At 42.2% G+C, this 12240-nt stretch overlaps 1 protein-coding gene across 1 annotated transcript in view; it reads left to right on the forward strand.

Moving 5' to 3' along the window:
• Nucleotides 1–12240, forward strand: part of LOC114356882 (neurofibromin-like) — a 63696-nt gene that overhangs the window by 4970 nt on the left and 46486 nt on the right. The window contains exons 3-10 of the mRNA XM_028310255.1: nucleotides 162–348; nucleotides 3429–3550; nucleotides 4255–4354; nucleotides 6600–6700; nucleotides 7734–7883; nucleotides 9544–9643; nucleotides 10615–10757; nucleotides 11342–11535. Of these exons, the coding sequence (XP_028166056.1) occupies nucleotides 162–348; nucleotides 3429–3550; nucleotides 4255–4354; nucleotides 6600–6700; nucleotides 7734–7883; nucleotides 9544–9643; nucleotides 10615–10757; nucleotides 11342–11535 (1097 nt within the window). The remainder of the gene's footprint in view (nucleotides 1–161; nucleotides 349–3428; nucleotides 3551–4254; nucleotides 4355–6599; nucleotides 6701–7733; nucleotides 7884–9543; nucleotides 9644–10614; nucleotides 10758–11341; nucleotides 11536–12240) is intronic.

Here is a 12240-nt window from a genome sequence, read left to right on the forward strand (position 1 = left end):
CGTTCAACTATATGGTTTCCAACATGGCAAAAATCAGAACCAGCGATCCGGTATTGACGGTGGCGCCTCACTGTCAATGTCATGGATAGGACAGTTCAGTATTTTGGAAGTATACTCTTGTTTGGTCGAATCCACCCTTAATGAATGAACTCTCCTTCCAGTACCAACCGACGCTATCCTCATCAAGCGTCAGCCGCTCCTCCGAACTCGACAAAGGCTACCACGACAGCCTGGTGATAGTGCTAGACACGCTGGAGATATGCCTCAGCTCGCAACCGAAGGACACCACCAAGTACGACGAGGCTATGAACGTCAAGATACTGCTGAGGGAGGTGTGCCAGTTTATTGGTGAGTCTCTAGAGAATTCTAGATCTATTACCTGACAGCATCTAGGGTTCGGTTGCGCGACAGACACGTGCACGAAGTCACATAGGTACGCGAAAAGACACTAGCGCGAAAGTCACTTGCACAAAGTCACGACGCGGAAAGCCATTTGCGCGCCCAGACACGTGCGCGGAAACGCGCGAATGGACCTGAGTGTGATAAGACGCTTGCGGGAAAGACACTTGAACGAAAGAAATATGCGCGAATGACATTAGCACGAAAGCGCGTCTTTCGCGCTAGCATCTATTCGCGCAAATGGCTTTTCGAGCAAGTGACTTTGAATCTATGAAGTGAAGATACTAAGTACTGCGAGAGCGGGACTATTCCCACCTCTCGTTCACACTGCTGCAACTCCTGTGTAGCCAGGATCTACAGCTTGACCGCCAATAAGAACCCAACCTGCTACTACTACTGCGAGAAGTCAGTTTCTTGGTAAGTTTGTAGCTCGACAAAGGCTACCACGACAGCCTGGTGATAGTGCTGGACACGCTGGAGATATGCCTCAGCTCGCAACCGAAGGACACCACCAAGTACGACGAGGCTATGAACGTCAAGATACTGCTAAGGGAGGTGTGCCAGTTTATTGGTGAGTCTCTAGAAAATTCTAGATCTTTTACCTGACAGCATCTAGGGTTCGGTTGCGCGACAGACACGTGCACGAAGTCACATACGCGAAAAGACACTAGCGCGAAAGTCACTTGCACAAAGTCACGACGCGGAAAGCCATTTGCGCGCCCAGACACGTGCGCGGAAACGCGCGAATGGACCTGAGTGTGATAAGACGCTTGCGAAAAAGTCACTTGAACGAAAGAAATATGCGCGAATGACATTGGCACGAAAACGCGTCTTTCGCGCTAGCATCTATTCGCGCAAATGGCTTTTCGAGCAAGTGACTTTGAATCTATGAAGTAAAGATACTAAGTACTGCGAGAACGGGACTATTCCCACCTCTCGTTCCCACCGCTGCAACTCCTGTGTAGCCAGGATCTACAGCTTGACCGTCAATAAGAACCCAACCTGCTACTACTACTGCGAGAAGTCAGTTTCTTGGTAAGTTTGTAGCTCGACAAAGGCTACCACGACAGCCTGGTGATAGTGCTGGACACGCTGGAGATATGCCTCAGCTCGCAACCGAAGGACACCACCAAGTACGACGAGGCTATGAACGTCAAGATACTACTGAGGGAGGTGTGCCAGTTTATTGGTGAGTCTCTAGAGAATTCTAGATCTTTTACCTGACAGCATCTAGGTTGCATGAAGTCACATACGCGAAAAGACACTAGCGCGAAAGTCACTTGCACAAAGTCACGACGCAGAAAGCCATTTGCGCGCCCAGACACGTGCGCGGAAACGCGCGAATGGTCCTGAGCGTGATAAGACGCTTGCGGGGAAGACACTTGAACGAAAGAAATATGCGCGAATGACATTGGCACGAAAGCGCGTCTTTAGCGCTAGCATCTATTCGCGCAAATGGCTTTTCGAGCAAGTAACTTTGCCTCCAAATACCATGAATCTATGAAGTGAAGATACTAAGTACCTATTACCTATACCTAGAACGGGACTGTTCCCACCTCTCGTTCCCACCGCTGCAACTCCTGTGTAGCCAGGATCTACAGCTTGACCGTCAATAAGAACCCAACCTGCTACTACTACTGCGAGAAGTCAGTTTCTTGGTAAGTTTGTAGCTCGACAAAGGCTACCACGACAGCCTGGTGATAGTGCTAGACACGCTGGAGATATGCCTCAGCTCGCAACCGAAGGACACCACCAAGTACGACGAGGCTATGAATGTCAAGATATTGCTGAGGGAGGTGTGCCAGTTTATTGGTGAGTTTATAGCGCATTCTAGATCTATTCCTTGACAGTATCTAGGGTTCTGTTGCGCGAAAGACACTTGTATCAAGTCACATACGCGAAAAGACACTAGCGCGAAAGTCACTTGCAGAAAGTCACGACGCGGAAAGCCATTTGCGCGCCCAGGCACGTGCGCGGAAACGCGCGAATGGACCTGAGTGTGATAAGACGCTTGCGGGGAAGACACTTGAACGAAAGAAATATGCGCGAATGACATTGGCACGAAAGCGCGTCTTTAGCGCTAGCATCAATTCGCGCAAATGGCTTTTCGAGCAAGTGACTTTGAATCTATGAAGTAAAGATACTAAGTACTGCGAGAACGGGATTATTCCCACCTCTCGTTCCCACCGCTGCAACGCCTGTGTAGCCAGGATCTACAGCTTGACCGCCAATAAGAACCCAACCTGCTACTACTACTGCTAGAAGTAAGTCAGTTACTTGGTAAGTTTGTAGCTCGACAAAGGCTACCACGACAGCCTGGTGATAGTGCTAGACACACTGGAGATATGCCTCAGCTCGCAACCGAAGGACACCACCAAGTACGACGAGGCTATGAACGTCAAGATACTGCTGCGGGAGGTGTGCCAGTTTATTGGTGAGTTTATAGCGTTTTTGAGCGCTTTCACATTTAGGTGACATTAGCAGCGCTGACCGCGGATGCCTCATATTCATCATCATCATTTCAGCCATAGGACGTCCACTGCTGAACATAGGCCTCCCCCAATGCTTTCCACGTTGATCGATTGGTAGCGGCCTGCGTCCAGCGCTTTCCTGCTACCTTTACGATGTCGTCGGTCCACCTTGTCGTCCCATGGATGCCTGCCTTCACATTATTAAAGCGCCGCTGTCGTATCACTCGACAGTACCTAAGGTTTTGTTACACTTGCGTGAAAAACACTTGTGCCAAAGACACATGTGCGAAACACCATTTGTGCGCACTACATTCGCGCGAACGGACTTTAGCGCGAAAAGACGAGAGACTTCAGTGCCATATCTTCTTTTTTTGTTTGAATCTAAGCCCGACTGCACCAGAAAGAGGGGTATGTTTTTTGAAATATGAGCTCACAACTCAAGGGTGAACGCAGGTTTTACCAGGGACACATGTCGAAATATAACGTTAATGAAAACGGGGAGGGCGGCAAGAAAATTTCAGTCACACACATAAAATCAATATTATTGTATTGTTACAGACATGCGAAACGAGAGCACAGTGAACAACGTAGAGCTGAGGCAGCTGTCTTCGAAGGTTCTGTTCGCGCTCAGCCTGAACTTTTTCAACGCTGTGTTTAACAGGATCAGCGCTAGGTTACAGGTATGTTAATTCTTTCATCATCATCATCATCATCATCATGTCATTTAGTCTCCACTGCACTGCGACACTCTAATCATCATTTCAGCCACAGGACGTCCATTGCTGAACATAATCATCCCCCAATGACTTCCATATGGCCCGATTGGTAGCAACCTGCATTCTCCCTGCCTAATATACCAGAGGCAAATGGAGGATTTGGCCTACACTACACTCCCCACGCTGGTCAGACCGGTTTGGGAATATTGATGTGTATTTTCCTTGTCTCTTTTAAAGGAGAAGGGAATTTGGACACATCTGTTTTAAATAAGGGTTGCTACAGACACAATCTTGCTATTGGATGGGTATTGTAGTTCAACAGTGTCGAGGTGACGTGAAGCAACCCTAATAAATGTTGCAAATATGCAACATTACAAAAGTTATGTTTTATCAAAATACATTATGAAAGTAATGTATTTTTAGTAACTAATGCCCGTTTTCACTGTCAATCCCTAATTTTTAAGTGACCCCTATGGTAACACGTAACAGGAATATGGTTTCTAAGGGGTTACTTAAAAATTAGGGATTGATGGTGAAAACGGGCGTAAAACATCTCTCACCTAAATGGGGATGTTGCATATTTGCAAAATCCCCATATTAGGGAATGTTGCAAATATGTAACATTATACAGTTGAGAAAGACAGATTCTAATGTTATTGACGTTTTAGGAAGTTGCATCCAGCTCAGAAGAAAACCCCGATTATACAGACATAGAGTTAATTCAGCACATCAACGTCGATATACTGAGACTTATTCGGCTGCTCACAGGTAAATATTTTAATCTATTTTAAACTTTACTGTCTTACATTTAAGTTCCAAAAACAATACAATGTGCTCATTTTGATTTCCTGCAATTTTAGGGGTATATTGTATGAATAAATAGTTGAAATGTCTTAATGTGTTCCTAAACGCAAATTTTCGAAGATATCATCAACCTTAATAGTTTTTTCCAAAATTGTCACCCATTCGATTCTTTAAAGTGGTGTCTTTAAATTAAACTTCTTCTTCTTCATTTGTTGATGGCGATGGATTTGTGTTTTTTCGCCACAGTGTGCACACTGTTCCGCCAATGTAAAATTACCCTAGAGTTCTGTTAAACTGTCACCGATATCGATATTAAAACTATCGATATTTTGGCAACACTAGTACTAATTTGGAACTGAAGCTGCGCAAATCAATAATAATCTTTCACTGCGCTGGTTGAACGTAGCGACAGTAAGGCCGTGTGCTAAAAATATATCATACAAATGAATAGGACAAAAGCTATCGATATTATGGCGACACTAGTGTGCTTATTTGGAACTGAAGCTGCGCAAATCAATAAAATCTTTCACTGCGCTGGTAGACCTTGGCGACAGTGGCGAGGTGTGCTAAAAATAACTATATCTTACAAATAACATTTAAACCAAAGACTGTCTATCTATATTATAGCGACACTCGTGTGTTTATTTGGAACCGAAGATGCGCAAATCAATAACATCTTTCATTGCGCTGGTCGAACATAGCTACAGTGGCGCCGCGTGCTAAAAATACATCATACAAACTAATAGGAACTAGACAACTCGACAAAAAAATCGATATTTTGGCGACACTAGTCTGCTTATTTGGAACCGAAGCTGCGCAAATCAATAATCTTTCACTGCGCTGGTCGACCTTAGCGACAGTGGCGAGGTGTGCTAAAAATACATCATTCAAATAAATAGGACAAAAACTATCGATATTTTGGCAACACTAGTGTGCTTATTTGGAACTGAAGCTGCGCAAATCAATAATCTTTCACTGCGCTGGCCTTACTTAGTGACAGTGGCGCCGCTTGCTAAAAATAACTATATCTTACAAATAACATTTAAACCAAAGACTGTCTATATTATAGCGACACTCGTGTGTTTATTTGGAACCGAAGCTGCGCAAATCAATAAATCTTTCATTGGGCTGGCCGGCCATATCGACAGTGGCACCGCGTGCTAAAAATATATCCTACAAATAAATAGGAACTAGACAACTCGACAAAAACTATCGATATTTTGGCAACACTAGTGTGCTTATTTGAAACAGAAGCTGCGCGAATCAATAATATCTTTCACTGCGCTGGTCGACCTTAGCGACAGTGGCGCCGCGTGCTAAAAATATAACATACAAATAAATAGGAACTAAAACTCTTAGGCTGGGTTGCACCATCTTACTTTAACAATAACAAACATCAAAAATCTCTCAAACTCCATATAGGCTAAGAGCTAGTGAACACCAGACCTTAGTCATTTTATAAAAGCTGAAATATTTGTTAGGATAGCTGCCACTATGATCTAAACTTCATGATTCACCAACATTCTAACCTATATTGGGAGCATACGCTGACAAACTTTCAGCTTTTATAAAATGACGTAGGTCTGGCGTTTACTAGCTCATAATCTAATACAAAAACACCGGTTATCGTTATAGTTACCGTTAAAGTTAGGTGGTGCAACTCAGCCTTAGTAATGAAGCCATGTTTATCCTTATCTTTGAACGTACCTGTATTTCTGATCGATTTTGATTCGGGTCCAATGACAGTTGAACTTTCCCCCGGGACAAACTTGACCTTCACTGGTTGGGTTATTGGCGGTCAAGCTGTAGATCCTGGCTACACAGGAGTTGCAGCGGTGGGAACAGTCCCGTCCTGCTTTTTTATGATATTTTAGCCACCTTGTTGTAATATGACAATATAATACTGTAGTTATTTAATTTTTAGCGTTAAGAGTCGCATCTTGTTCGTATCATTCATATCGTGGGTTCGATTCCCGCCTTAGGCAGTTCGATTTTTTCAAGTTATTTATAATAATTTTCAAAATATAATACTGTATTGGATGGAAAAAGAGGCTGACAAAGGTGACTGAGTTTCTTCCGCCACTTCTTCTCAGCACCAGCCCATATGTTGTCCCGAAGTGGTGGTAGGGCAAGCTATATTTGGGACGTGTATAAGCGCCCTGGAAAGGGCCTATGTACTGAATAAACTATTTCCTTTCATTGTTTTCAGAGTCCATACAAAAGTTTAAGCTGTTGAGAAAATCAGCGCACATAGTCCTAGTGGCTTCACTCGAGAAAGCTATATGGAACTGGATGGACACTTACCCACAGGTAAAGTTATTAAATAATGCCGCAATAATTTGAACCTTTATCATCATCATCATCATTATCTCAGCCACAGCACGTCCACTGCTGAACATAGGCCTCCCCTAATGCTTTCCATGTTACCCGGTTGGTACCTTGTTTGTTTGTCTACCTTTATGATGTCGTCGGAAGGATGAATTTGAACCTTATTTACATCAAATTGGTTAAAAAATGCTTCGTCATCATCATCAGGTCATTTAGTCTCCACTGCAGGAGCACGTCTCTAATTGACCAGAGGCAAATGGAGGATTTGTCCTACACTCCCCACGCTGGCCAGACGGGTTGGGGAGGCCTGATGTTCGCATATTTGTCCCTTAGTCGCTTCTTACGACTTCTATAGAGAGACCGAAAATGGTTTTTTTTCTACATTTTTAGAAACATACGGTTTTACTATAATGGGACATCGAAGCTTAATTATGTCTGTATCCGTTGGTGGCAGAATCGACCATCTTATTTTGTACTTTAGTAAGACAACATAACGATCAAAATCAGTGAATACAGTAGCATTAATTAAATCTTCCTGCGTGCAGTTGTTTGGGCACGCAGGGCGCCACTCTTGTAGCGGAGTTTTGGGCTGATAGTGTATAGATTTGTTTTCGACAAGAAGAATGATCAGTACCTCTATTACGAAAAACTTTCGAGTTCGTTTCGTTTGCGTATTCAAAGTGCCATCGAAAAATTTTGTATGAAAAATTAAACAGCGCCCCCTAGGGCGGCTATAATATAGGGGGCGCTGTTTAATTTTTCATACAAAATTTTTCGATGACACTTTGAATACGCAACGAAACGAACTCGAAAGTTTTTCCTACTAGAGGTACAGTACCTCTATTACGAAAAACTTTCGAGTTCGTTTCGTTTGCGTATTCAAAGTGCCATCGAAAAATTTTGTATGAAAAATTAAACAGCGCCCCCTAGGGCGGCTATAATACGCAAACGAAACGAACTCGAAAGTTTTTCTTAATAGAGGTACAGAGTTAAAATAGAATTAATTATGTTCCAGGAATTCGCCGAAGTCCAGTGCCGGCCTAACGACGAACTCAGCAAATGCTGCGACACGTTATTCGATATTTTACAAGACAGTTTCTCGGACAACAAGAAGTCGCGAGTGGCCATGTGGCCTCTGCAGGTCATGCTGCTCGTGCTTAACCCCGTAAGTCATTTTCATCCCTTATATCACCCCTAAGTCATTTACATCCCCCATGGTTACGTAAGCCATTCTCATCCCCTATAGCTTCCTCTAAGTCAGTAAAATCCCCTATAGCTCCTCCGTAAGTAATTTTCATCCCCCTAAGTCATTCTCATCCCTAATAAGTCTTTCTCCCCCCTTTAAGACATTTTACAAGACAGTTTCAGTTATTTTCGTTGATATCGTTATTATTCCTCATAAGTATTTATCATGCCCTATAAATCATTGTCATCCCCCTTAACTCATACTCAACTTCCATAGTCCCTCCTTCTCATCCGTCATAAGTTATTCTCAACCCCCATAAGTCATTCTCATCCTCCATAACTCATTATCATCCCTTGTAAGTCATTCTCATCCTCCATAACGCATTATCATCCCTTATAAGTCATTCTCATCCTCCAATAACTCATTATCATCCCTTATAAGTCATTCTCATCCTCCATAACTCATTATCATCCCTTGTAAGTCATTCTCATCCTCCAATAACTGATTATCATCCTCCATAAGTCATTCTCATCCTTCAATAACTCATTATCATCCTCCATAAGTCATTCTCATCCTTCAATAACTCATTATCATCCCTTATAAGTCATTCTCATCCTCCATAACTCATTATCATCCCTTGTAAGTCATTCTCATCCTCCATAACGCATTATCATCCCTTATAAGTCATTCTCATCCTCCATAACGTATTATCATCCCTTATAAGTCATTCTCATCCTCCATAACGCATTATCATCCCTTGTAAGTCATTCTCATCCTCCATAACTCATTATCATCCCTTATAAGTATTCTCATCCTCCATAACTCATTATCATCCCTTATAAGTCATTCTCATCCTCCAATAACTCATGATCATCCCTTATAAGTCATTCTCATCCTCCATAAGTCATTCTCATCCTCCAATAACTCATTATCATCCCTTATAAGTCATTCTCATCCTCCATAACGCATTATCATCCCTTATAAGTATTCTCATCCTCCATAACTCATTATCATCCCTTATAAGTATACTCATCCTCCATAACTCATTATCATCCCTTGTAAGTCATTCTCATCCTCCATAACTCATTATCATCCCTTATAAGTATTCTCATCCTCCAATAACTCATGATCATCCCTTATAAGTCATTCTCATCCTCCATAACTCATTATCATCCCTCATAAGTCATTCTCATCCTCCATAACTCATTATCATCCCTTATAAGTATTCTCATCCTCCATAACTCATTATCATCCCTTATAAGTATTCTCATCCCCCATAACTCATTATCATCCCTTGTAAGTCATTCTCATCCTCCATAACGCATTATCATCCCTTATAAGTCATTCTCATCCTCCAATAACTCATTATCATCCCTTGTAAGTCATTCTCATCCTCCATAACGTATTATCATCCCTTATAAGTCATTCTCATCCTCCAATAACTCATTATCATCCCTTGTAAGTCATTCTCATCCTCCAATAACTCATAATCATCCCTCATAAGTCATTATCATTCCCCGTAAGTTATTCTCATTCTCCGTAAGTCCTGTATGTTCATTAAATTTCTGATTACAACCATTTATTGTAGTTTACATAAAATTCCTTGACACTTGTATGTATTTCCTACTTTTGTTTGCAGAAAGTTCTAGAAGAAATAGTGAACGCCGACAGCGGAGCGCCTTGCAGCCCGCGGCACACGAAGAAGAAGCTCTTCATAGACTCAGTCAAGAGGGGCCTCAGTAAGTATAGCTGTTTATTTTTTTGGTAGATGACCGTAGCTGCCCCCTTTCCCCTGGAAAATGTAAACCCTTTCATACCTACGGCCCGGTGTCCACCAAAGCGGAGCGGAAAAGTGTATTAACCAATCAGATTTCGTTATTTCCACTTGTCGTCACCACTGCCATATTCCATAGAAAAATTGTCGGTCTGACACTTATCCGCTCTACTCGGCTCCGCTTTGATGGAAACCGGGCCTTTTTATGTTTCGCTCATAAGTGTCTATGAACAATGTATTCAATATTCAGACCCCTACTCCCCCTGGATCGGATTACCACTCTCCTAGACCGGACTATCCCCTCCCCTGGATTAGGATAAGAGGCCAACAAAACGTAAATAAAACATTTTACCTGCATATGTTCTCACGAAGTGCTGGTAGACAGCTATATTGGGACGAATTTAAGTTATACCAGGCCTTTTCATCTCCACGAGTTTGCGTCGAAAGTAAAGCACGCGCGACTACACCTACTGGGATACTTAATCGACAGGACACTCACGAGCGAGCATAGCATTGACGCACGCACGTGAATTCTTCACCTATTTGCATTGTAAAGACAATAAACTATGTATGACGGAAAGTAGAAAAAAATACCGTGGTGTAATTAATACTGTGCAGTATTTTAACTGCCTGAATAATAATAGAAAAACAAAATATAATTCATGCTTATTCATGTATTTCCTCCGCCATTTTCCGCAGTTTGGCACCTCACGTCACACATCATTTACCGAAGTCAGCCCTATGGCTTCGGCGCAGTGCCGATCTCTGACGTTTGTCAACAAAATGGTGCTTGACTCTTGAGACAGGCTAAATTACACCATATTTTTAATGACATTGAGCATACATTTTTTTAAATACCTTCACGAAGTAAAACTTCTGTATGTAGTACTTATTATTATTCTGTGCCTATATACTGATAAATATTTTTTTTTCCAGGTCCCCAGAACAATTCGAAGCAAATGACGGAAGCTGCGGTGGTGACTTGCGTGAAGCTATGCAAGGCGTCCACTTACCTGAACATCGCTGACTCCGGCAACGTCACGTTCGTGCTCGTCAAGTCCGTCATCAACGACCTCAAGGTAACGTCTGACATCTCTATACAAGGTGTGACAAGTCGCACAGGTCCTCACATAAAGTTAATGTACCTAGAGGAATAGAGCAACAAATGACTGAGCGAGCGAGATGTCACTCAAGGTAACGTCTGACATCTGTATACAAGGTGTGACAAGTCGCACAGGTCCTCACATAAAGTTAATGTACCTAGAGGAATAGAGCAACAAATGACTGAGCGAGCGAGATGTCACTCAAGGTAACGTCTGACATCTGTATACAAGGTGTGACAAGTCGCACAGGTCCTCACATAAAGTTAATGTACCTAGAGGAATAGAGCAACAAATGACTGAGCGAGCGAGATGTCACTCAAGGTAACGTCTGACATCTGTATACAAGGTGTGACAAATGAAAAAATGATATAAAATTCTAAGATATAATTCCGAAAGAATGGCTTACGTAAAAGAAGTATTTTATTTCGTGAACTAGAGTCGGCGAATATCTCCGAACGATCGCGAGAAATATTCGTATCGTGAGCGAATATTTAGTAACCCTAAACTAATCTAACCTACTGTTTGTTACTTAGAACTAAATGAATGATATTTCTTTCCAGTCGCTCCTCTTCAATCCTTCAAAATCGTACATACGTGGCAACCTGATATCCGGCTACTCGGAATTGGACCTTATGACCGACTGCTTCGTGTCACTTTTCCGCATTATGCCGCACAATAATGACGCACTCAAAGTGTGTCTCAATCTGAACACACACTTGTCTTACCATTACGTCATCGTCAATTCGCTGCTTCGGTAAGTATATTTATTTATTTATTTTCGTTATTTGGAAAACATACAGCTTATAGTTTAAATCAGATAACATAAATAGAATGAGTTTTACATAAGCCTAGAAGTTTTCACTGCTAAATTAAAATTGAAAAGACAGAATTAACGGCACGGGAGTGTTTTTGTGACGGGACTATTCCCACTCGTTCCCACCGCTGCAACTCCTGTGTAGCCAGGATCTACAGCTTGACCGCCAATAACCCAACCAGTGAAGGCCAAGTTTGTCCCGGGGGAAAGTTAAACTGTCATTGGACCCGCAACGAAATTACGGTTTTTGTGACGGTCAAACGTCAGCGAGACTTCAGATGTCCTTCAAAGTATGCTCTATCAAGTCATATTTCAATGTCACCCCTCCCGTGCCGCTCCCATAACTCAGGCAGACTCAGTTAAGCTCTATACCTTATAGTATTTGAACTGTATAGTAGTGCCCCATAAGGGCTACCTTTTCTTTTTTTATTATTTTCTATTGACGTTCATAAGTGCCACTTGTGGTCTAAACTGAATAAATATTTTTTGATTTTGATTTTTGATTTTTAACTTAATGGGTAATGTGTTGTTTTCTGTATTCTAATATTACATCAGTGTGTACGTGGTTTGCCTCAACTTTTGTTGAGCGACCTATACTGACTGAAAGATCTATGTCACACGTCTCAAACCACTGAACGGGTCAGC

This window comes from Ostrinia furnacalis, unplaced genomic scaffold, assembly GCF_004193835.3.
Source record: "Ostrinia furnacalis isolate ACB-3 unplaced genomic scaffold, ASM419383v2 OfSCF2997, whole genome shotgun sequence".
NCBI lineage: Eukaryota > Metazoa > Arthropoda > Insecta > Lepidoptera > Crambidae > Ostrinia > Ostrinia furnacalis.